The sequence below is a fragment of the Stegostoma tigrinum genome, chromosome 7, assembly GCF_030684315.1.
Source record: "Stegostoma tigrinum isolate sSteTig4 chromosome 7, sSteTig4.hap1, whole genome shotgun sequence".
NCBI classification, from domain to species: Eukaryota; Metazoa; Chordata; class Chondrichthyes; order Orectolobiformes; family Stegostomatidae; genus Stegostoma; species Stegostoma tigrinum.
Window position 1 is genome coordinate 83,990,039 of NC_081360.1, and position 27,129 is coordinate 84,017,167.

The window sequence follows — 27,129 nt, forward strand, 5'->3', positions numbered from 1 at the left end:
CTGCAAAGTGGTACAGTTTATAATTGCTGATAATTGTATTCTGTTTTCACTCTGACTTGCAGTAAATGTCACACTAGAAATGGTTGATGCAATAGTAGTATTTGCATGCTAGTGAAATTGTTCCAACATTAGCACATACTTTAACTATTTTCTGTTGAAATATTGACTGCATTTGCTGATACCAGCCAATGCTTATTATGTGCACTTTAAATCACCCATGTGCATTCAAATGCTTCAGTGCTGTGACTGAGCAGGGGTGAGCATGGGAGGAGGGAGAGAGGACATCATGACTCCTGGGCCCTCCTCGTTGCCCGTGCATTGTTGTCTACAGTTGCAAGTGCCAGCAAACACTGCCTAAATATCAAGCAAGTTCCATACCTATACCGCTCCTTCATGGAGAGTGTGGATCAGGGAACTAAAGAACTCCCATTGCCATTGTACAGTTTAAAGCACCTTGGAATGTTTTATCATGTTAAAATTGCTATGTAAATGAAATAAATATTTTTGAGATTCAGTGACACAATTCTTTTGCGATCATGTCATGACCAATAATTCCTTGCATATTCTGTTTACTCTGCAAGTTAAATTTCAGCACCATTTAAATTCCATTTACTTTTGATCTGGAAAAAATATTTTCTGGATTTCTTGCAACACCAATCGCAATGTTACAAATAATGAGGAGGCAGGTGTGAATCATCTATTGGTGAAATTAGATGGGAGAGTTTAATTAGCAAGGGCATGGGGATATAATTCAAGCCAAACTTTAAAATCATGAAATTTTTAAAAACAAATCTGAATTCCTCTGTCCATATTTTTACTAATAACTATTTTCTAACCTTCAACTACTGTTACAGTTGGTGCAGCTTCATCAACGACAGGCGGGTGTTCTTAATGGCATCCATTAATTTTACTTTTAGTTTAAGCATTATATTACAGGAATTTTAGGAAGCAAACCATGGATTGGAAGCATCTTGGTCTACAGCAGAGTAGAAAATCTATTTTTTTAAAAATCTGAGGCATAGCTAGACTTCACTTCTATCCTTGTTGCTGTACAAGGGCGTATTAGTACACTTTGTTTTGTTCCACTTCACTGTTTTCCTGTCCAGCAAGCAAGAAAGCAATGTCCATATCTGTTGAGTGAATTAAAAGTAGAGAAATAATTAGAGTATGAAAAGCAATGAATGCAAGAAACCTGGATAATAAAATGTGAGGCTGGATGAACACAGCTTGGCCTGCTGTGTTCATCCAGCCTCACATTTTATTATCTTGGATTCTCCAGCATCTGCAGTTCCCATTATCTCTGAATGCAAGAAACCTGATTTATTTCATAAAATGAGAGGGAAATTGCACATATTATGCAATATTGAGATGTGTCATTGTTCTAATTTATATTCCTGTGGAGAAAATTTGTACACAGTAAGATTATTTGGGAGATTTAGTTTTGTTCCCTCTTAATGTTTTTATGTATGGAAACAGCATTGATGTTTTTATTTCCCCCTTAGGTTCCTTCTCCAGTATCAGAAGCTGAAGAAGACAGTGATCCTGATGGACATTTTGCTTTCAGGAGGAAAGCAGGTTGCCAGTACTATGCTGTAAGAAACTATAAAGTCTTATTTTGTGTGTACCGTGTAAACATTATAATAGTGATTTGAAATGTCTTCCAAATTAATTATCTGTTGTGTTTGCTGCATGTTGCAAATTTTAAAAAGATAAGACTTAAGGGAAAGGGAGATCATAATTTTTTAAAAATTCATAAAATTAATTTATTGATGTATAGAACTTAAAACACTAAAATAGGCTATTTGGACAAGCTGGTGTTTTATTCTTCAAACGCAACAGCCCTGTCGTATATAGGCATTTCTATTTTTGTAGTTGGCTCAACTCTATGCTTAAATAGCATTAGAAAATCAACTATGGTTTCCCCAAGAATTGTTTCATTCTGAAAACTAAAATTAGTAGATTTTGATAGAATGTTATCTCTTGACTAGAAAAAATTAGTCACTTCAGTTCTTGTGCTGTCTAAGAGGATTACAGGACAAGAAGTGTTTGAAGAACCTTTCCTGGAGAAACCCAACACGAATTCCTGCTAATGCCTCCCCATTGTTCTATCCTTCTCTGAGTATCCACTTTCCTTTCGGATCAATGATTTATGTGTCAATGACTCCCCATAGTAGAACATAGCGTGTTTCAGTAACAATCTGTATAAAAAAATTCTCCCTCACATCATTCTGTTGGTGACAGTTTTAGACAACAACCTCGCCTACTGGCTCATGAACCAGAGCAAGTTACTCCTTATTCATTCTAGAAAAACTCTTAATAAATTTAAATAAATTAATTAAATCTACTCAGCCTTCATGTTCTCGTGGCAATAAATCCAGTATCTTCATTAATTCCTTATTGTTGAAATATTTTGTTCCTGAGATCATTGTGCGTGAATCCGTGCTTTATGCTGGCTCTAACTCTGTTATCCTCTCCTAAAGAGAATGCCCAGAATCTTTAGAAGTGTTGCCTTGCCCAAGAAAGAAAGACTTGCATTTAAATAGTTCCTAAGGATGCCTCACTTGAAGGCCAGTGCAATAGTTTTAACGTGGTCACTTGTAACGTTAAAAATAGGGCAGCTGTATTTGACCAATTATATTTGCCTCATGGATATGTGACAAAAATGGGGTCTAAGAGATTCAGGATTAAAACTAGCATTTATGTGTCATATTGAGCACAAAGGCAAGTGGGTTGTGGTTGTCAAAGGTCAGTCACCTCCTTCATCTTGAACTGCTGCAGTCCGTAGGTTGCAGGTAGGCCAGCAATGCTATTAGGGAGGGAGTTCTGGGATTTTAACCCAGTAGCACTGAAGGAACGGTGACATATTTCTAAGTCAAAATTGAGAGTGGCATGAAGGGGAACTTGCAGGTGTTGTGTTCCCATATATCTGCTGCCCTTGTCTCTCTAGGTGGAAGTAACTGTGTGCTTGGAAGCTGCGGTCTAAGGAACCTTAGTGAATTTCTTCAGTGCATCCTGTAAATGGCACATACTTCCACTACTGAGTATCGATGTTGGAGGGAGTGAATGTTTGTGGATGTGGTGCCGATCAAGCAGACTGCTTTGTCCTGGATGGTGTCAGGCTTCTTGAGTTTTGTTGGAACTATAGAATACTTTTCACTTGACTAGATTACTATCATATACCTGACTTGTGTCTTGTGGATGGTTGGCAGTGTTTGACGAGCCAGGAAGTGAGTTACTGAGAGATTTTGTTATAGCCGTTGTCTATATTCAGTTCAGTTTCTGGTCAATGGTATTCCCCAGGTTGTTGATAATTGGGGATTCAGTGACGGTAGCACTGTTGAATGTCAAAGGATGATGGTTAGATTCTCTCTTATTGGTGATGATCATTGCCTTACATTTTGGTGGCACGAATGTTACTTGCCATGTTGCAGACCAAACCTGAATTTTGTCCAGGTCTTGCTGCATTTGGACATGGACTGTTTGAGTGTTTAAGGAGACAAATGTTGCTGAACGTTATGCACTCATCAGCGAATCTTACGATAAAGGGAAAAGTCGTTAAAGTAGCTGAAAATAACTGGGCTCAGTACACTACACTGAGGAACAGTACTACAATGGTAATATCTCAGCCTCTAAGACAGGATGCTGGGCTTCAATTCGACCTGCTCTAGAGGTATCTGATAACATCTCTGAACAGGTAGATTAGAAAACATCTGTCCTGTGAAACTCTGGTACATTGGTGGTTTCCCAACCCCTCAGATAGAAAGCATGAGTTCAAGCTCTACCTGCTCCAGAGGCATATCATAACACTTCTGAACAGGTTGCTTAAAAATAACTCCCCTGGGGAACCTTTGTCCTAGAGTTGAGATGACTGACTTCTAACCATCACAACCATATTCCTTTGAGCTAGGCATGTCTCCAAACAGAGGAGAATATTCTTTCCGATTCCCATTGACTCCAGTTTTGTTAGGGGTCCCTGAGGCCACTGTAGCAAATGCAGCCTTGATGTCAAGGATGGTCACTCTTTCTTCCATATGTTAAATCTAACATTAATCTCATCAAATAAACATTTTCTTTTCAATGGATTCAATCAATTTGGTTTCAACAGTCATCTTTAAAGCTTTTCATGGATGTCAGAAAGTAGAGTGGTGAAAAATTAATCATTCATAACTTATAATTATTCATTTTATGTTATAACCTTCTGACCTGTTACAGCCTCACTTGGACCAAATTAGTACTTGTCCATGGGAAACATCTGATTCAGCTGGGCTAAGTGAATCACGATATAGATACTGCTTAACTACGCTTACGGTTCCAAGAAGGTGCATAGGTTTAGCACGGAGGCGCACAGGCCGTGGAGGAAGGTATGCAAGATTTTGACTACCTAAAAGAAAATTGAATAGAATTTAGGAGTTGCTGAGAGTGTTGAATCATTAGTAACTTGATTTGTTGAGGTTGTTGAAAATTTTTGTTTTGATTATTCTATTGAGAGCTTTTATTTAATAAAATGTTAAAATTCAATTCATGTCTTTGAATATGATATAGAATTATGCACATAATAGTTGTGCATTTGCAAGATAGTTTCAGCTAATGGATTGGCATTTATGTAATATTGATCATTCACAGCACAATGATACATTGTTAAGCGGATACAAAATATTGCTATTTAGCTGGTATTCAAAATACACAAGTGTTGGTTTATTCAAAATTATTTGTTGTAAATAGTAAATATTTTTAATTCTAAAAACATTTCTGTAGCTTTGAAGCTAATGTGACAGCCCTGCAGCCTTTTTGATTTGTACCTTGTTTCGTGATTCATGTATGCGGACTTAAATCCCTCTGTTCTGTAGCTTTCTGCAGTCTTTCTCTATTTAAATATTATTCGCCTGCTTTATACCTGATGCTAAAGAGCATAACCTCATGTTTTCCCACATCACATTCCATCTGCCTAGTTTTCGCACGTAAGCGTCAGCTTCTTGTCATCCATTTACCCTGTACTCTGACCTACGTAGGTGTTTGTTTGACCAGCATTTTCCATTACCTTGCTTACAACCTCCCTCAGCCCTACAAATCTATAAATTCTGCATTTCTCCACCTTTGCTCTTTTGCATCTCCTGTGCCTTTGTCCCATCATTGGCAGTGTCTTTGGCTATCTTGGCCACAAACGTTTTAAATTCCTTCCAGAATCTCTGCCTCTTCATTTGTCTGTCATCTTAAAATTCTTGTAAGTTAAGGACTTAATGCTGTCATTAACACTTTCTAACTCTGACTGAGCACAAAGATGCAGATTTTATATTTTATTCAGCATGTGTCTAGTTAGAAAGCCAAGCAATAGCTGGTGACTTGTTTAATAAAGTTCTGTAAACATTCTTTCAAACACTCGGTGATGTGAGTCAACGCTTTGTCTTGTTCACAGCTGCAGTCTGGATAGTCCAGGGGACCTCACTGATACTAGGTTTTTCACAGATCTTGGCCAGTCCCGAAACTCATTGAATGGACCCACTGTCACTTTGCGAGAACGCAGCTGGATGGATAGGCAATAAGATCTACAATGAGAAAGTGATTTCTGGTGGATTTTTTTCTCCCACCAATCCTTCCTGTTGGCCCTCAGTGTGATTAACTGTATTGGTAGTGCTTGGGAGGATGTGCTGCCGGCTGATGATGTCCTTGAATAAGGATACGGTTAGGTTGGAGTAGATTCTGCAGCTTGCTGTTTGCAATTACACTTGTGCATGGAGATGCTGAAGGCACATTGAATAGATGGAATTTATCCAGGTCTTTGGGGTGGGATTATTACAGGGGATTAGACTGTACCAGGAATCTGATGTAACCCTGTCCCTTTCTGACTTTCCCAGTGGTTGATAGGAGTGCAGCAGTGTCACTGAAGCAACAACCAATCGTAACACTTGAGAAGAGAGATAGGTGGAGATAGCCAGGCAGCATTGGAGGAGCAGGAAAATTGATATTTGGGAAGGGTCCCAACCTGAACATCAACTTCCCTGCTCCTCTGCTGCCTGGCCTGCTGTGTTCTTCTAGCTCCACACCTTTATCTCAAAACTTGAGAAGGCGTTTAGGAGCGATTTGGACCTCTTGTCTTTTCTATTACAGTTTGGTAGAGAATTTGAGCATTGAGAACCTCTTCCTAAAACTGACAAGCAGTGATGATTTTGACATGTCACGAGAAGGAGCTATAGCCATATCCAAATCTGGGGCTGCTGTACAAAATATTCTTTTGCTAGAAACTGCTATTTGTTTGTCAAGTGATGTGAAGTGTTTGAAAGACACTTCACTTACCTTCAACTACACTTTGCTGCTTCCACCCTTTGTAGTAGTTTGGGAGCAGTTCAACTGTCTACATTTGCTCAGCAACAGTAGAAGGGTGCTCAACAGAAAGAGCAATATCTTGCAACCATGTGCCCTTCCACATCACAGGAGAGGGAATAGTCACAGAGATATAACTGCCACCAGGCATGAACACCAACGCTGGCTATACAAGCAGAAGATAACTGACTTGGTATGGGGAACATCACTGCCTCAGGAGGTGCAGGCTTTTGTTTTAAGATGCTGTTGATGTCTTCATCCCGCCAGCTGAATCAAGTGGATAGGTGTTGCCAGTGGCTGACAGGGTGCCTGTCACTGGAGCTCCACCTCTCATCCCCTCTGCAAATTGTGTGCTGCCTTCTGCAAGTGAATAAAACTGGTGGTAATGATTTGTGAGCAGAGAAAGAAAGGATGCCGTTTGCAGAGGCTCACGAGTCATGGGTGTAGGAGAACAGTAGGCCAGGAGTAAGTATGGATATTGGCTACTCAAATGGGAATATGAGGTCTCTTCAGAGTGAAAATGAATCAAAGTGCAAGATATAGACATAGAACATTACAGCACAGTACAGGCACTTCGGCCCTCGATGTTGTGCCGACCTGTCATACTGATCTCAAGCCCATCTAACCTACACTATTTCCATGTATGTCCACATGCTTATCTAATGACGACTTAAATGTACTTAAAGTTGGCAAATCTACTACTGTTGCGGGCAAAGCGTTCCATTCCCTTACTTCTCTCTGAGCAAAGAAACTACCTCTGACATCTGTCCTATATCTTTCACCCCTCAATTTAAAGCTATGCCCCGTCGTGCTCGCCGTCACCATCCTAGGAAACAGACTTTCCCTATCCACCTTATGTAACCCTCTGATTATTTTATATGTTTCAATTAAGTCACCTCTCAACCTTCTTCTCTCTAATGAAAACAGCCTCAAGTCCCTCAGCCTTTACATTTTGTGTGAGAATGCTGTGTAAGCCGAGACGGTGGTGAATTGACATCTGGGAGTTTGGCGGGAGTGGTGTTCCTTTCCAGGTCTCTTCTCCAATCCTTGCCACTAGTGAAGAATTGGCCACAGGCATTTGGCAAATTGATATTCTTTCTTTCAAAGCCATACAATACTGAATTGTCTTAAACTTGCAACAGTGAATGAGTGTAGGTGTCATTTGTTAGACCGTTGTCATCCTTCCCTAATTGGGCAAATAATTAATTATGGTATTACACAGGAGTTAGTGTGTTTATCAGACTATAGTTCAGGTGTTGAATTTCTTGTGACCTGGAATCTGATGGGCCACTTGTTCAAAGAAGCAAGAAAAATAGTCTGCTCTTTATAACCTTTTCTGTTTTTTTTTGGGTGCCTCTTCGTGATACTGCAGTTTTGGACCTGCAGGACTGCTTTGGGAGTAAAGTAAAAGCAATCTGCCTTCAGAAGGAAAGCAGCTTGATTGTCCTTTTGGTTTTTTTTGAGGACTTTGGTAATACAACACTAACTTAAGAACCCAGTTTTGCTCACCTGGTTGGCAGTTTTTGCAATGCGCATTGCTGTATGGCTTCTAGTGAGAGTTGAAATGTGCAATTTTGCTAGGTGGTTTAGGGTCGCACCATTAAAACATTTTCATTGAAAGGAATAGAATGCTATAGTTATAAAAAGAGATTACAGGAGTTTGGCCATGAACTCATAATCTAACAAATGCCTGGATGCTGACATTTCAGAAACAGCATATGTCAGAGAATAAGCAAGGAAGTCTGTACAGCACAGAAACAGACCCTTCAGTCCAACTCGTCCATATAGACCAGATATCCGATATTAATCTAGTCCCATTCGACAGCATTTGGTCCATATCCCTCTAAACCTTCCTATTCATGTACTCATCCAGATGCCTTTTAAATGTTGTAATTGTACCAGCTTCCATGTCCAGCTCATTCTGTACACACACCATCCTCTGTTTGGAAAGGTTGCACTGTTTGTTCCCATTCAGTCTTTCCCCCTCTCACCTTAAACCTATGCCAACTAGTTTTGGACTCCTCCCCTGGGAAAGAGACCTCGGCTATTCACCCTACCACACCCTTCATGATTTTATAAACCCCTAAAAAGTCACCTTCCAGCCTCCGACACGCCAGGGAGAATACTCCCCAGCCTAATTCAGCTTGGCCCCATACCTCAAATACTCCAACCATGGCAATGTTTTTGTAAATCTTTCCTGAACCTTTTCAAGTTTAACAAACATCTTTCCCACAGCAAGGAGATCAGAACTGTGTGTAGTATTCCAAAAGTGGCCTAACCCATGATCTGTACAGCTGCAGCATGACCATCCAACTCCTCTACTCGATGCATTGACTAATAAAGGCAAACTTCACCAAAGATCATCTTCACTACCCTGTCCACCTGTGACTCCACTTACCCCTCTCTAAATCTCCTAATTATTTGATAAAATAGTGATGGTTTATTCTTGAAGAAGTGTTTTGAAATAAACTGCAGCTCACTCCAAAAGAGAGTAAACAGATTGCTATCTCTCTTTTGAGAATGTTTGTACCTCGTTTTGCAGAAAACTTTGGCTTGCAAAATCCTTTTGAAATTGTTTCCCTAGCTCTGATGATGAGTTTGATTGCTGGTGAATGAAAACCTCAAACTTATTTTTACAAGGGCCTACGGGTCCCTGCAAGATGCACGTTTATGCACTAATCACCAATTGAAGCATCAAAATTATCTTGAATTACACTGACGTAACTGCTGCACACATTGTTCTTTGTACATACAGATTTCTATTCAGATACAAGTGAAAGTTATTACAAGTAAGAAATAAAATCAATTGAAAAGATTTTTTGCGTCATAAACCGTAATTCTTGCAGGTCAATTTCAAGATATTCTGGAAGTTTGTAAGCTTATAATTGAGGGAAAGTTTTTAAAAAATAGCTTCATTTCCTTTAGATTTCTTGGGAACTTGAAAGTATTGTTGACAATAATATTTTAAGTACTATTAAAAATTGCATGGAGTGATTTTTGATCTTTTAGAAACGCTAAATTGAAATGATTCATACAGGATTGTGCTTGCTAGAAATCTGAAATAAACACAAGAGGAAATACTTGGCAGATCAGTACCATCTGCGGAGAGAAAGAGTTACTATTTCAGACTGAAATAGCACACTTTGGAGCTGGAGGACCACAGCAGGCCATGTAGCATCAGGGGAGTAGATATTTCTGAAGGAGGGTCCCAAACCGAAACATCAGTGTTCCTGCTCCCCTGATGCTGCCTGGCTTGCTGTGCTCCTCCAGCTCCACACTGTTATCTCTCTGACTGCAGCGTCAGCAGTTCTTCCTATCTTTGAGTGAACTATTTCAGATTGGATCTTGTTTTGGTGATGGATAATCAATGAAAGGTCAACGATCAAAAACGTTAACTCTGTGTTTCTGACTGTGCAGATGCTGCCAGACTTGTTGTGCAGTTCAAACATTTTTGCATTTTTATTTCTGTTAATTACGTTTATCTTTATTCAGAACAAATACTTCATAATACACACAGTTTACATAGAGATATTGATAGGTTAAGTAAGTAGGCAAAATGTTGGCAAATGGAGTCTGATGAGGAAAAAATGTGAAGTTGTTCATCTTGGAAGAGTGAGCAAAAGAACAGAATATTATTTAAATGGGAAAAACTGCTACCCAAAGAGACTTGAGTACTTCTGCATGAAACACAAAGCTAGCACACAGGTGCATCAGGTAATCAGGAAGGCTAATGGAATATTGGCCCTAACTTCAAGGGTGTTGGAGTAGAGGAGTAGGGAAGTCTTCTGTGACTGTACTAGGTTCTGGTGAAATTACATCTGGAGTACAATGTGCACTTTTGGTTTCTTTATTTAAAGAAAGATACTGTTTCATTTGAAGAAAGTTCTGAGAAGGTTTTTGGGTGATCCCCAGTGTGAGAGGTCATCTTATGAGCAAAGGTGAAATGGGTTGGGACTCTATTCATTGGAGTTTAGAAGAATGAGAGATGATCTCATTGAAACATATAGGATTTTTAAGGAGCTTCACAAAGTTAATGCCGAGAAGATGCTCTCCCTTGTGAAAGAGCCCAGGAAAAGAGTATATAGTCTCAATAAAAGGCCATAAATTTAAAACTGAAATGAAGAGGAAGTTATTCATGAGTGTTGAGAGTCTTTGGAACTTCTTAGCAGTGTAGATGAGCAGAGAAATCTTGGTGTCCATGTACACAGATCCTTGAAAGTTGCCACCCAGGTTGACAGGGCTTTTAAGAAGGCGTACAGTGTTTTAGCTTTTATTAATAGAGGGATCGAGTTCCGAAACCAAGAGGTTATGGTGAAGCTGTACAAAACTCTGGTGCGGCCGCACTTGGAGTATTGTGTACAGTTCTGGTCACCGCATTATAAGAAGGATGTGGAAGCTTTGGAAACGGTGCAGAGGAGATTTACTAGGATGTTGCCTGGTATGGAGGGAAGGTCTTACGAGGAAAGGCTGAGGGACTTGAGGCTGTTTTCATTAGAGAGAAGAAGGTTGAGAGGTGACTTAATTGAAACATCTAAAATAATCAGAGGTTTAGATAGGGTGGATAGGGAGATCCTTTTTCCTAGGATGGTGACGGCGAGCACGAGGGGGCATAGCTTTAAATTGAGGGGTGAAAGATATAGGACAGATGTCAGAGGTAGTTTCTTTACTCAGAGTAGTAAGGGAATGGAATGCTTTGCCTGCAACGGTAGTAGATTCGCCAACTTTAAGTACATTTAAGTCGTCATTGGTTAAGCCTATGGACGGACTTGGAATAGTGTAGGTTAGATGGGCTTGAGATCGGTATGACAGGTCGGCACAACATCGAGGGCTGAAGTGCCTGTACTGTGCTGTAATGTTCTATGTTCTACGTTAACTCCTTGCCACAGAGAGCTCTCGGAGAAGAGTTCTTGTGTATATTTAAGGCTCAGAGAGATTCTTGATCATTAGGGGAATCAAAGATTGTGAGGAAGACGTAGGAGAATGGCTTTGTGGAATGTCAGATCAGTCATGATCCTCTCGAATCCTGTTTGACTCGAGACCAAGTGGCCTACACCTATTTCCTATGTCATATGGTCTTTGCAGCAACCACCTGATTGTATTTCTTTGTGTTTAGAGCAACTATGAAGATTTAAAATAGTCTTTTCTCCCCTTCTAGGTTTTTGTTAGATCGTGCATCCACAGATCATGATCATATTCTACACCAAATTGATCCCGAAATGCTGTCATCTCCTAGTTCTCCAGCTGCTTTTTCGTCTGATGACTCATGGATCATTTCTTCCAATAAAGACTTTTCAAATAGACTGTCACTTAGCGAAATACTAAGCAATATCAAAGCATGCCGATTACGGCACTTCCAGCCTCGGTTATCCCCGCTTCAGGACAGTGATGACCACAGTACTTCCAAAAAATTAGGACAAAATGTGAATAAAAAAAGAATTCCAGTGTCTTCTATTTTAACATCAAGTACCATGATCACCAGTAGGAATAAGATATCTGGTGAGTAATGCAGCCTGTGTAAGTCTTTCTGTTTCAGTGGGACCTGTGACTCCTCCAGCTTTTAACCATAGAATTTGCAGATTTTGAACAGTTGGTTGGAAGTAATTACAACAGTAATGTTCAGATTTAAAATAAGCTATTTTTCTTTTGCTGTCTTTTTCTCGTTTCCCCTTGTTCTTTTAATTTAACTTGTACACATATTTTCTGTGTATATGCACTATAGTTTCATTTGTTTCATAATATTTTCCCCTGGGGTTTGGTTATCTCCGTTGACTGGCTGGCTGGTTTGCAAATCAGAGTAACACCAACAGTATGGGTTCAATTCCTGCAACACCTGAGGCTACCATGAAGGACTGTCCTTCTCGATCTGGGGTTAAACCAGTTTTCTGTCTGTCTAACGATAGCAGCAGTGGTCTGCTAGGACTGTGACAACTTCACCTTTATACTTTGCTCTGCATGTGTATTGGACCCACCTTGGAAAATCATTTTAATGTGTACATTGAACTCCATTGCATTAACCTGTAAATGTTTTTATAAGTCTGAAATATGTCACTTTGTCCTTTTGTTAACATAAAAACATAAAAAATTTAATCATCAACTGCTATTAAAATATATAGCTTTTTTTTCTTTTGTAGTGATGGGCGGTATAACGGAAGAGCAATACCACACCCATCAACAACAGCTTGTTCAAATGCAGAGACAACAGTTAGCGCAGACGCAGCGTCAACAAGCTCAACATTCCTCAAACATCACCAATGAAAGCACACAGGTAACTTACTTTTTTTTATATTTTGGGCTCCTCCAGGTGACAGGCGTGTACAACAACTTTGCTGACTTTGGATTCCAGTTTTCCATTTACCAGTGTTTCATTTGACCATAGCTGCGACAGAAATAGTGTAGTTATGTCTGTTATCTACCTTAACAAATTAAGTTAATCTTTCTTCTAAGAGCACATTAAGAGGCTCTCATCTCTATTCTCATTCATCAATTGTCATAGGAACATTGCACAAATTGATTACTTGTTAATAATGTTGCAGTGTAGGCATGGAGGTAAAGGTAACATATTAACTTATAAAACTTTCAGTTCATAAAGAGATGACCCATTTTTGGTAATTAGGTTGTTATGGATTTGGGTGTTGATTGTGTAAGATTTCTTAAGTTCAGCACCACTTTTCATTCTTCATGAACTAAAATCCTTCCTATCTATGTAGATGTAGTGAGGCCCAGGGACATAATGAGTATAGTTGTTTCTCTGAATTTATTTCATTTTTGTTGGGGGCTGCCTTGTGAATTTCTGCTTGGAAAATGATTGAATATGTTATTAGGTCATTGTTCAAGTTATAAATTAATAAATTTACTAATAAAGTGATTAAGATTTGCAGCAAATATGGATTTTTATGAGATCTGCTTGGAATCAAAGAATGAAATTTACCTTATCCTAGTAAGCATGTGGAAGCCTATGTGACTGTGTCCCATTACTGAGTTTCTGGTTAATCTAGCAACTCTGATGTACGGATTGATTTGTCTTCTTACAGTACCACTCTAGCAAGAGCTCCAAATTCTTTGAGATATTCTAAAGCAAAGAATACTAAATTATTTTTCATTGTTCTTTCATATTGCTTAAAGATCACAGGAATCCAAATGTCATTTGGCAACAGTTTTTGTATGAATAAAATCTGTTATTTACTAAAAAAAAAGCCTCAAGATTCCACTGTTTAAAACAATAATTTTTAACCAGACAGATGCAACAAAATAAACACTGAAAACAATCAGTACTATACTTTAACACCCAGAATTAACACAAGTTAATTATGAATTAATAGGCAAGTTGTAGTTGAATATTGCCTATGAATTGGACATTAACTGACAGATACATCAAAAATAAACATGAATTATGGGAGGCAAGGGAGCGGCTTTCAGCAGGCTTTGGGAGTTGTGAGGATTACTTTCACTTCACCCTATCAGTGTATCCCTTGTGTGCCTGTCTAACTGTACTTCTCTTAAAATCTGTTTTGAAAATATTTTTTAGGGATCTAGGATATCTGAGGGCTCTTCAAAAACTCTGGATTCAGCTAGTGCCCACTTTGCTGCATCAGCAGTAGTTAGTGCTCCTCGGCCAGGCCAAGCGGATGTTTCTAAGGACACTGCAGGTCATACTTCAAACATGAATGGTGTGGTTCAGACTCCAGGTATTGTACTGTTATCCAGGTATTAGCTTTTTATAAATATTAACAAATGACTTCCAGCAAGTTTTTCTTCAGTAATTCAGATATTAAATGAATACACACTTGGTGATTAAGGTTAACAGCATGGGAGTAGCTTCACTCCCACTTCCCTCTGATAAGAATAGACTCGGCAATATATCTTTTACCAAACCAGGCTGTCAGTTGAAAGGATAACTGAACCTTAGTTTTAAAGGATTTCAAGCCTAACTGCATTATTCCTTTCTATCTCCATCAACAGACTGTAGGCTGAAAGGGAAATTGAAAGCTGGCTATCTTTATTTCCAAGTAACAGTGTATATTCAATACCTTTGATATTTTCTTCTTAGAATAAATTCACTCCTTAGTGACCATCTTATCTGGTGTAGGTGGCTTCCTGATTCATGTAATCATTTCACCCAAGAAATAGTTGGAAATGATCATTTAGAACAATACTTATCGTATGAAGTAGAAACTTAACAGCAGCGCTTCTGTTCCAGCAGGTTCTTTAAGAAGTCATTACTTTAATAACAGGATTTCAGTACCAGAACAGTGATACAAAATTTGCATCTCTTACCTGCATTATTCACCTGAATGTAAACAATCCCATTATTACCTCACCCATTGATATGAATGAAGTTTAATTTACTCTAACAAAGTGAAACTTTAACGCAAGGAGTATCAGGAATAAAAGTGATGAACTTAGAGCATGGATCAGTACCTGGTGCTATGATGTTGTGGCCATAAGAGACATGGGTTTCTCAGGGGCAGGAATGGTTGCTGGATGTTCCAGGGTTTAGAGCATTTAAAAAGAATAGGGAGGGGGGAAAAAGAGGACGGGGTGTAGCATTACTAATCAGAGAGGGTATCACAGCTACAGAAACTTCCATTGTCGAGGAAGATCTGCCTACCGAGTCAGTATGGGTGGAAATTAGGAACAGCAAGGGAGTAGTCACCTCGTTAGGGGTTTACTACAGGCCCCCCAATAGCAGCAGGGAGATTGAAGAAAGCATAGGTCGACAGATGTTGGAAAAGTGTGGACGTAGTAGGGTTGTTGTAATGGGTGATTTTAACTTTCCCAATATTGATTGGAACCTCCTTCGAGCAGAAGATTTGAATGGAGCTGTTTTTGTAAGGTGTGTTCAGGAGGGTTTCCTAACTCAGTACGTTGACAGGCCGAAGAGGGGAGAGGCCATTCTAGACTTGGTGCTCGGAAACGAGCCAGGGCAGGTATCAGATTTTGTGGTGGGAGAGCATTTTGGTGATAGTGACCATAACTGCCTCACATTCTACATAGCTATGGAGAAGGAGAGGATTAGGCAAAATGGGAGGATATTTAATTGGGGAAGAGGAAACTATGATGCGATTAGACATGAGTTAGGAAGCATGGACTGGGAGCAATTGTTCCATGATAAAGGCACTATAGACATGTGGAGACTGTTGAAGGAACAGTTGTTGCGAGTGATGAATAAATATGTCCGTCTGAGACAGGCAAGAAGGGGTAAGATAAAGGAACCTTGGATGACGAGAGCGGTGGAGCTTCTTGTGAAAAGGAAGAAGGTAGCTTACATAAGGTGGAGGAAGCTAGGGTCAAGCTCAGCTCTAGAGGATTACAGGCAGGCGAGGAAGGAGCTCAAAAATGGTCTGAGGAGAGCCAGGAGGAGGCACGAGAAAGGCTTGGCAGAACGGATTAGGGAGAACACAAAGGCATTTTACACTTATGTGAGGAATAAGAGAACGTTCAAAGAAAGAGTAGGGCCGATCAGGGATAGCATAGGGAACTTGTGTGTGGAGTCTGAGGAGGTAGGGGAAGCCCGAAATGAGTTTTTTTGCTTTTGTCTTTACGAAAGAAATGAACTTTGTAGTGAATGAAACCTTTTGAAGAGCAGGTGTGCATGCTGGAATAGATAGAGATCGAAGAAGCTGATGTGCTGAAAATTTTGTCAAACATTAAGATTGACAAGTCGCCAGGCCCGGACCAGATTTGTTCTCGGCTGCTTTGGGAAACGAGAAATGCAATTGCTTCGCCACTTGCGAAGATCTTTGTATCCTCGCTCTCCATTGGAGTCGAACCTGAGGACTGGAGAGAGGCAAATGTAATTCCTCTCTTCAAGAAAGGAAATAGAGAAATCCCCGGCAATTACAGACCAGTAAGTCTCACGTCTGTCATCTGCAAGGTGTTAGAAAGTATTCTGAGGGATAGGATTTATGACCACCTGGAAGAGCATGGCTTGATTAAATGCAGTCAACACGGCTTTGTGAGGGGCAGGTCATGCCTCACAAACCTTATCGAGTTCTTTGAGGATGTGACTAGAAAAGTTGATGAGGGTCGAGCTGTGGATGTGGTGTATATGGACTTCAGCAAGGCATTTGATAAGGTTCCCCATGGTAGGCTCATTCAGAAGGTCAGGAGGAATGGGATACAGGGGAATTTAGCCGTCTGGATACAGAATTGGCTGGCCAACAGAAGACAGCGTGTGGTAGTAGAAGGAAAATATTCTGCGTGAAGTCAGTGGTGAGTGGTGTTCCACAGGGCTCTGTCCTTGGGCCTCTACTGTTTGTAATTTTTATTAATGACTTGGATGAGGGGATTGAAGGATGGGTCAGCAAGTTTGCAGACGACACGAAGGTTGGAGGTGTTATTGACAGCTGTTGTAGGCTGCAGCAGGACATTGACAGGATGCAGAGATGGGCTGAGAGGTGGCAGATGGAGTTCAACCTGGATAAATGCGAGGTGATGCATTTTGGAAGGTCGAATTTGAAAGCTGAGTACAGGATTAAGGATAGGATTCTTGGCAGTGTGGAGGAACAGTAGATCCCTTAAAATGGCCACCCAAGTGGACAGGGTTGTTAAGAAAGCATATGGAGTTTTGGCTTTCATTAGCAGGGGGATTGAGTTTAAGAGTCGTGAGATCTTGTTGCAGCTCTATAAAACTTTGGTTAGACTGCACTTGGAATACTGCGTCCAGTTCTGGTTGCCGTATTATAGGAAAGATGTGGATGCTTTGGAGAGGGTTCAGAGGAGGTTTACCAGGATGCTGCCTGGACTGGAGGGCTTATCATATAAAGAGAGGTTGACTGAGCTCGGACTTTTTTCATTGTAGAAAAGGAGGAGGAGGAGAGGGCACCTAATTGAGGTATATAAGATAATGAGAGGCATAGATAGAGTTGATAGCCAGAGACTATTTCCCAGGGCAGAAAAGGCTAACACGAGGGGTCATAGTTTTAAGCTGGTTGGAGCAAAGTATAGAGGGGATGTCAGAGGCGGGTTCTTTACACAGAGTTGAGAGCATGGAATGCTTTGGCAGCAGCAGTTGTGGAAGCAAGGTCATTGGGGTCATTTAAGAGACTGCTGGACATGCATATGGTCACAGAAATTTGAGGGTGCATACATGAGGATCAATGGTCGGCACAACATCATGGGCTGAAGGGCCTGTTCTGTGCTGTACTGTTCTATGTTCTCTATGTTGTCTGCAATAAGTTGAGGCCCATCTTTTATTAATTTGTAACAGCAAATCTCTTTGTTCTCTTTTTTTTGCGATTTATTTGTTCATGGAATGTGGGCAACATTAGCGGACGCAGAGTTTGATGTAATGGTGTATTGTGATTTTCAACCATTGCAGTCTATGTAGAGCAGATAAAGCCACAGTCTTGTTAGGAAGAAGATAAAACTATAACATTGTATTACCAGTGTTAATCATTGCAACTTTTGCAATTTGTTATAAATTCAATTTTTGCCGTGGCAGCAGAACTTTTCTTCTGATCTGAAGCTGTGGTTCTATCTTTCTGGACAAAGATTTTCCATTTATAAGAGTCAGGTCAGGTTTTCTTTTGTTATAGAAATAATGTTTCCTACACTTGCTTTTTAAAGAGGTCTATGCCATTACTTTGATGTACCAGAGAAGCATATCACGCAAGTTTAATTCTTGGCAGAAGTTTTTATAACAGATTGTGGCAATTAAATGCTTTGCACATTATCTTAAGTTCTCTGAGGGACTAATTGTTCAAAGTTAGAAAAAAGCTTTTTTTCTGTTCAGACCCAGACTGCTGGAAGATGGGGCTTTAATGTTGACCTTCATGCTGTCCACCTAAATTACTTAGCCCAGTGAAATTCGTGCTAAAGAAGGTGTTGAGTACACGATTCTTGGTATGATGACATTTTCTTGGAATAAATTTGAATATGACCGACAAATGTCGAAAAGTTAATTCCTTAGCTTAATGTAAAGTTAAGTATCTCACGTTATTGTTCAGCTTCTGTTGAATAAGAAACCTCTGTTTACATTCTTTATGGTGAACACTTCTGTTAGTTTTTTTAGAAGGCATAACTTTGTTTTACAGATGTAACAGTAATGGTTGTTTTGCTGCAATCATTAGAGATTAAAATGAAGCCATGTTAAGTGTTGAAGCACGCTAGACAAAATATGTACTTGAGTTTTCTCTGACTACCAACTAATCTGAGAGAAGCTAACAGCGAAATACTGTAGTTACTGCAAAACTGAAGACAACAGAAAATGTTAGCACTGAGTTGATCAGGTAGCATCTGTGAGAAAAAGAAAGAATTGACACAAGTCTTTGTCATATCTGTAAAGCAATATAGCCCTTCCCATAGAGAAAATGAGATTCAGAATTGACAAGATATGGAAGGTGCCACCTGAATTTAGTTTAATAAAGATTCCAGTTTGGATGCAGAGTCTAATGATCTCTTGCTTGGTAGACTCCATAATGAACAGTATGTAAACAATTAATGGATGTGAGTTTGTTCGCTGAGCTGGAAGGTTAGTTTTCAGACATTTCGTCACCATTCTAGGTAACATCATAGGTAACATCATCAGTGAGCCTCCGGTGAAGCGCTGGTGTTGTGTCCTGCTTTCTGTTTATCTGTTTAGGTTTCCTTGGGTTGGTGATGTCATTTCCTGCTCTTTTTCTCAGAGGATGGTAGACTGATTTGGAGCCAGTGTGTTTGTTGATGGAGTTCCGGTTCGAATGCTATGCTTCTAGGAATTCTTGTGCGTGTCTCTGTTTGGCTTGTCCTAGGATGGATGTGTTGTCCCAATCAAAGTGGTGTCCTTCCTCATCTGTATGTAAGGATATGAGTGATAGTGGGTCATGTTGTTTTGTGGCTAGTTCATGCTCATGTATCCTGGAGGCTGGCTTTCTGCCTGTTTTTCCGATGTAGTTTGTCACAGTTCTTGCAAGGCATTTTGTAGATGACGTTCGTTTTGCTTGTTGTCTGTATAGGGTCTTTTAAGTTCATTAGCTGCTGTTTTAGTGTGTTGGTGGGTTTGTGGGCTACCCTGATGTCAAGAGGTCCGAGTAGTCTGGCAGTCATTTCGGAAATGTCTTTGATGTAGGGGAGAGTGGTTATGGTTTCTGGGCACGTTTTGTCTGTTTGGGTTTGTTGCTGAGAAATCGGCGGACTGTGTTCATTGCGTACCTGTTCTTTTTGAATACGCTGTATAGGTGATTTTCTTCTGCTGTTCGTAGTTCCTCTCTGCTGCAGTGGTGGTGGCTCATTGGAATAATGTTCTAATGCAGCTTTGTTTGTGGGTGTTGGGATGGTTGCTCATGTAGTTCAGTATTTGGTCCGTATGTGTTGTTTTCCTGTAGAAGCTGGTTTGAAGTTCCCCATTGACTGTTCGCTCTACTGTGACATCTAGGAATGGCAGTTTGTTGTTGTTTTCCTCCTCTTTTGTGAATGTTATGCCAGTAAAGGGTATTATTGATGGTCTTGAAGGTTTCCTCTAATTTGTTTTGTTTAGTGATGACAAAGGTGTCATCCACGTAGCGGACCCAGAGTTTGGGTTGGATGATTGGCCGAGCTGTTTGTTCGAGTCTCTGCATTACTGCCTCTGCTAAGAACCCTGACATCTGAGATCCCATGGGTGTACCGTTGGTTTGTCTGTAGGTTTTGTTATTGAAAGTGAAGTGGGTGGTGAGGCATAGGTCCACTAGCTTGATGTTGTCCTTGCTGATGAGGTTGGTGGTGTCTGGTGTATGTGTCTTAGGTTCTTCTAATAGTGTTGTCAGTGTTTCTTTGGCCAGGTTGATGTTGATGGATGTGAACAGGGCTGTTACGTCAAAGGAGACCATTACTTCATCCTCTTCTATCTTGGTGTCTTTGGTGTTCAGGAATTGTTGGGTGGAGCAAATAGTGGTGTGAGTCTTCTACTAGGTGTTTTAGTCTTTGGTGTAGTTCCTTGGCTAATCTGTAGGTTGGTGTTCCAGGTAGCGAGACTGTGGGTCTGAGGGGGGCTCCTGGTTTGTGAATTTTTCGTAGTCCGTAGAAGCGTGGTGTGTTGGATCCATCTGGTTTCATTCAAAAAGAACGGGTACCCAATGAACACAGTCCGCCGATTTCTCAGCAACAAACCCAAACAAACAGACAAAACGGGCCCAGAAACCATAACCACTCTCCCCTACATCAAAGACATTTCCGGAATGACTGCCAGACTGCTCGGACCTCTTGGCATCAGGGTAGCCCACAAACCCACCAACACACTAAAAAAGCAGCTAATGAACTTAAAAGACCCTATACAGACAACAAGCAAAACGAACGTCATCTACAAAATGCCTTGCAAGAACTGTGACAAACTACATCGGACAAACGGGCAGAAAGCCAGCCTCCAGGATTCATGAACATCAACTAGCCACAAAACAACATGACCCACTATCACTCGTATCTTTACATACAGATGAGGAAGGACACCACTTTGATTGGGACAACACATCCATCCTAGGACAAGCCAAACAGAGACACGCACAAGAATTCCTAGAAGCATGGCATTCCAACCGGAATTCCATCAACAAACACATTGGCTCCAAATCAGTCTACCATCCTCTGAGAAAAAGAACAGGAAATGACATCACCAACCCAAGGAAACCTAAACAGATAAATAGAAAGCGGGACATAACACCAGCGCTTCATCGGAGGCTCACTGATGATGTTACCTAGAATGGTGACGAAATGTCTGAAAACTAACCTTCCAGCTCAGCGAGCAAACTCACATCCAGAACCTCAATCTGAGCTACAAATCTTCTCAAAACTCGCTATAAACAATTAATCCTTTTAACTCTCCATTTAATATTTTTAAAGTATCAACCTGTCATCTAATTGTTATTTTTCCATTTACTGGTGGCTAAAATAATTTAAACTTTAAAGTTATAGGTTGGAATTCTAATTATGGTTCACTTTTTAATTTTTTTTTGTTGAACTTCTGTTATAGACTCAGTTATACAGCACAGAAACACTCCCTTTGATCCAACCAGTCCATGACGGATATAATCACAAACAAAAATTGTTCCAACTGCTTGTACCTGGCCCATATCCCTCCAAACCTTTCCTAGTCATGTATTTATCCAAATGTCTTTTAAATGTTGTAATTGTACTCACATCCACTTCACTTCCTCAGGAAATTTATTCCACATGCAAACCACCTTCTGTGCTTAAAAAAAATTGCCCATCATGTCTTTTTTAAATCTCTGACCTTAAAAATGTGCCCCCTCATCTTGAAATTCCCCCTCCTAGGGAAGAGACAATTGCCACAAACTTGTTGCTCGTTGGAATGTAGTTAAATGTTAGTGGTTGAATTACAGTGAGACAAAACCAAAGTAACAGTTAATGGTTTCAAGTTGCCATTTGCTACTGCCATGCAGTATTGCTGTGAGGTAGTGAATTTTTTATAAGAAACACTGACTTAATACCGGCTCAACGGTACAACTTTTGAGGCTGTACAGGAGCAGAGGGACATGTGTGAATCACTAAAGATGGCCAGGCAAGTTGAAACAGTTGTTAGCACGGCTTATATGATTCTTGGGTTCAGATAAAGGCATAGAATGTAAAAGCAAGGAAGTGATGTGACTCCTCTACAAGTCATTGGCCAGACCATATTTTGAGTATTATGCTCAATTCTGGGTATTTTAGGAAGGATGCTTTTAAACCCTGGCAGAGTGCAGAGAAAATTTCCTAGAATGATACCAGACATGAGGGATTTTAAATACAAGGAAAGATTAGAAAAATTAGGCTTATTCTTCTTACAGTAGAGAAAATTAAAAGGTGACCTTATTGAGGTGTTCAGAATTATGAATAATTTTGACAGGGTGATGAAGGATATTCTGTTTCTACTGGTTAGTATGTCGGTAACGCCAGGGTTGTAATTTCAAGATTGTCAGCTAGAGAACTAAGACTAAGATGAGGAGTAACTTCTTTACTCAGTTGTTAGGATTTCAAATGCAGTGCTTTTGAGAGTGGTAAAGCGAATTCTGTTGGAGGTTTCAAAAGAAGGCTGGATGCGTATTGGAAGTGGGGTTAGAGAGTGGAATAAGCTAGGTAGCTCTTTCAGGAGCTGGTACACAAAGATTAGGGAGCTTCAGATGTTGAGGAGATTGCCAAAATTTACAGCAGAATATTGATAGGCTGGAGGTTTGAGTAGAGAAATGGCAGATAGAATTTAATCTGGACAAATGCAAGGACGTGCATTTTGGAACGTCTAATGCAGATGGGAAGTACAGTAATTAGCACAACCCTTAGAAGGTAATGTACAGAGGGATCTAGGTGTCCTGGCCCACACATCTCTGAAAGTAGTAACACAAGTGAATAAGTTGTTTAAGAAGGTGTATGGTGTGTTTGCCTTCATTGGTCAGGGCATAAAGTATAAAAATTGGCAGGTCATGCTGCAGCTGTAAGAACTTTCATTTGGCAGTGTTTGGAATATTGTATGCAGTCAGGTCACCACACTACCAGAAGTATGTGGAGGCTTTCTTGAAGGTGTAAAAAAGTGGTTTACTAGGATATTGCCTGGTTTGGAGAGTATTCACAATAAGAATAACAAACAAGTTTGTTTTCACTTGAAAGTTGGAGGTTGGGGCAACCTGATTGAAGTTTACAACAATATGAGAGGCATGAATAAAATGGATAGTCAGTCTTTTTCCCAGGTAGCAATGTCATTTACTTCGGATTATAGGCTTAAGGTAAAAGGGGATAAATTTAATGGAGATGTGAGAAACAAATATTTTTTTAACACAAAGATCGATAAGTGCTTGGAATGTGCTGCCAGAGGAAATGGTAGAAGCAGATATAATGGTGAAGTGTAAAAGGCGTCTTGACAGATACATGATAGACAAGGGAAAGAGGGATACGCACTGAGTAGAGGCAAAGGGTTTTTGTTTTGGAAAGGCATCATGTGTTGGCACAGGCTTGGTGGGCCATCGGGCATGTTCCTGTAATGTACTTTTTTGTTTGTTCTAAGTAGCTCTGCTTTAGGCCTTTGTCTTCCCTTTAAAATATTTGGTCATCTGCCTTCATTCAGAATTTTGACTCCCAAGATTTTAGTATGTATTGATTGTAAACCAACTGGTGATGTTATGTTCTGGCATTGTAATGTTTCAAAACCAAGTTTCTGCAGCTGAGAGAAATTGTGGGAGATTTGTAAATTGTACGTTTCTCTCAATAGCTTCCTTATCTTAAAATTGGAAGCATGTATAATAAGCTGGAGGTTTCTGGAAGTTTCTATGTTTGAACTGTCTGCATAAAAATATTATTCCTTTTTGCTATTCCATTTCAAAATTCTAATGTTGGGTCATTTTGAGTTTGTGCAGAAGCAAGTGAGGAATTAAAACTACTTCACGATTTGTGTGCATAGAAATTAGCCATTTTTAAATTTATGTTCTTGCTTCTTTTAACAGGTACTTATCGGAATCTTCAAACCTCCAGTGCTACTTCCTCCTCCAGTCCAGGGTTATCTACTGTACAAATTATAAGGACTGTCAGTCGCACTTCAACAAATCATGTGTTACCTACATTGCGCACAAGCAGTCCCCAGTCATTTCCAGTGAACAATCCCTGTATAGGAAATGCTATGCGGCTGAATAGTATGAATGTGGTTACTCCTGTCAACGTGCATCTCAGTGCAAGGACTTCAGCACCTTCTCCTTCTGCCTTAAAGCTGGCCACAGCTGCTACCAATCTTGACAGGGTGCCAAAAGTGACCCCCAGTAGTGCCATCAGTAGTTTGTCTAGGTAACGAAATTTAATGTAACTGTATTCTAAAGGGGTATAAATTTAAAGGGGTTTATTTTGAGAATAAACTTTTTACCTTAGACATGGAAATAAGAGATCCTTCTGCAACTTGTGTACATGTACTTTATTTGGAAAAAAATTAATCCATGTTCGGAGCAGTGATGTAAGTTTATTGAAGTCAAATCATATTTTTTTCCTCATTGATGTATCTGCAATGACCCCTTTGCTTTGTAAACTACGAGATGTGCAACAGGTGTGTATTAATAGGACGAGAAAAGGAAGAGATATTTGGAAAGTGAAATTGCATAATGCAGCTTTTGTCATTTAAGGCATTCTCCTGGGCACCCTTGAGGTTTGCGGTGGGGGGTGTTGGGTTGTTAAAACTGCATTGATTTTAAAATGTTGAATCAGTATTGAATCTATTTGGATAACTTCTCTTATGTTTATAATTGATTTTACGTTTCTGCAGTTATTCTGAGGGATATTGAAATGCTGCCACTGTCCTATCTATATCTACAGTTCCCTAATTGCCTTTTATTCTTCATTTGGATTAATGGTGCTAATGTATGATTTTGGTTATATTTGCAGACTTTAATTTACCCTTTGTAGTGTGCCATTTGGACATTTGCTTTTCTTGCAGCTTTAGAGGATTAAGTATGCTTTCCCTTCAGGATTATTCTAAAATCATAACTGATAGAATAATTAAAACTCAGGAAAGTTTTACAAGGCAGCAGTTTTATTTTAGGATTTGGCGATTCATACATCTGGATAAGTTTGCAACCATTGAGTTAAATTCTAGGATTAAAACGTGCAGTGAACTTCTTGGGGTTGAGGGGATGGGGGAGGGGGGAAGAAAAGGATAATTTTTGCTTATCGTGAATGCCACCAATGTAATAAAAAATTAATGATTGACGTACAATTTGCTAAGTGGTAATCAGTTGGGAAATAAATTGGCTCATCCGATTTAATACAATTGGATTTGTATAGCATAAATTAAAAGTATGATAGAAATAGTCAATAGAGGTGATGTGTTTTCATTGCCGGTTGGACTACTTCGGTAAACTACTTCAACTTAATTTTGTTCTTTGATATTGCAATCTATGCTCTGTATGTGTTCCTTAGATTTTCTTTTAGGTAGATTAACATACTTACATTTATCTATTTGCTTTGCTTTTTCAAGAATCATGCTGTATAACTGGAATATTTATAGAAATTAAACATCATTTATTTTCTTGCAGGGAGAGCAGTGAACCAGACAGACTATTGAATGGTATTGCAGATAAAACAGTAGCAATGGAAGTGACATAACGTCCACCACGCATCTCTTCTAAGACAGTGATGGAAATATTGCATTCCAGAAAGAATGCAGAATAAGGCACCCAATCAATTGCAAGTACTAATTGTGGACCTGAATGGCATCATATCATTAATGTAAAATTCTGTCTATATATAAATGTAAATTTTGTAAAGTTCAGGTGATCACTACCTTGTACAATAGTTTATTTGTATCATCATATGTATTTCTGTTACTTGAATACTAGATATTCATCATGCTTTGCACTTGAAATTACAACAGAATGAAAATGACACAAATCTATGGGATCATGAGCATGAAATTGGGATCCTTTTGTCACTTGTTTTAACTATTTATTTTGCCATGTTTACATTTTGTAACTTGTACAAATCAACTTTGTGCTTAAAGAAATTTAAAGATATTTAGGTAGGCCATGTAAATCCTTGTCATTTTTTTGTACATTGTAAAGTTTTCACTTTTTTTTCTCACAAATTGAATAGATGGATGTTTGGTAAATACTAAGTGACATTTCTTGATCACACATTTAAGTCAAGACAAAAAAAATATTTTCTATTGTTTTGGAGGGTGAGGGTTGTGAAACAGAATTGAAGATTATCGACTTCCATCTTGCTCCTTTTCCTGTGGCTACAAGGCAAGTAACAGGTTGGAAAGACTGTCTGACTTTTGTGTTTGGACTCCTTTAGTATAGTGTTTTTTTTTATGAGTTTATACAATTACTATTACATAAGCCTTTTCAACAGTATTAGTATTGGAATGTTAGTGTCAGCACTACATCAGACAACTTCCTTGTTACTTGATCTTGTTAAGTGAAAAGAAATGCAGGGAAATTAAACATACATATCAGAATATCTGTTTGGTCTAACATTATTTCACAAAGCAGGGGACATATTGCTAACCTAGAAATAAAAGGGTAGATTTTACTGCAACTGAATCCAAATGTTAATACATTCTTTGTACATGTTTTTGAATTGATATTATTTAGAGGAAAGATTTTGTTGTCGTTCTGGTGCATTTCCTACTGCATTGCCTTCTCCAAGGCATGTGTATGAGTTTCTGGAAGAAGGTGTAATGAAAAGAACTTGGCAGTACACCTTGGATAAGCAGACTTAACAATAGTTGAGACAAGGATCTGAGTTTTCTGTCGTGGGCACGATCTGTCATGTGTCCAAAGTGTGCATGCCTGTATTGTCAGAAATGAAATTAATGCTCGGATTTCCATGCAAGCTTCTAAGCATAATCTGAATGCAAAATCTACCACAGATTGGCACATGCAATGATTTTAATCAATTCTTGACTAGAACAGAATTTTCTCTACCATCACAGGGTTGGGGTGGCGGGTGGAAATTATCTGGAAATGAATAATCTTCAGCTGACAGATCTACTGTTCTTAATGATCTGAAATTGATTGATTGTTAATCTCAATTTGGTACATCAGCCTCATGACCAGCAGTCATTTGAATTTTCATGTTTCCTATGCAGTAATTGACTGAATTTGGACTAAGTTAAACATACACTATTTGCAGCAGCAACAGGCAAAGCAAAGGTCTGGATTTGTATAAGCATGAATGCCTGTGTGCTTGACAATCTGAAGCAAACCCTGTAGTCAGGTGCAATCAGCATAAACTTGCCAGATCACTTTAGGAATATGATCACTTCTACAGCAGGGCACTGCTTTAGACGATGGATTTTTGAACTAGTATGAATTATAACAAATATTCTCTTACAATGTAGATGTGAGGAAAATGACATTCTGTAACCTTGCAACACTTTTTTCCTTCAACTCA

At 39.4% G+C, this 27,129-nt stretch overlaps 1 protein-coding gene across 4 annotated transcripts in view; it reads left to right on the forward strand.

Moving 5' to 3' along the window:
* epc2 (enhancer of polycomb homolog 2 (Drosophila)) overlaps positions 1-26,191 on the forward strand; it is a 60,170-nt gene extending 33,979 nt beyond the window's left edge. For 3 of the 4 annotated variants that reach the window (XM_059647457.1, XM_059647458.1, XM_059647459.1), the window contains exons 9-15: positions 1,503-1,592; positions 4,213-4,361; positions 11,474-11,814; positions 12,450-12,583; positions 13,844-14,003; positions 23,697-24,030; positions 25,269-26,191. In XM_059647457.1, coding sequence (XP_059503440.1) covers positions 1,503-1,592; positions 4,213-4,361; positions 11,474-11,814; positions 12,450-12,583; positions 13,844-14,003; positions 23,697-24,030; positions 25,269-25,338 — 1,278 coding nt within the window. In that variant the 3' untranslated portion in view covers positions 25,339-26,191. Of the gene's footprint in view, positions 1-1,502; positions 1,593-4,212; positions 4,362-11,473; positions 11,815-12,449; positions 12,584-13,843; positions 14,004-18,052; positions 18,163-23,696; positions 24,031-25,268 lie in introns of those variants that run through there. The other variant, XR_009445960.1, reaches the window with a different exon arrangement.
* Positions 26,192-27,129: the final 938 nt, after the last annotated feature.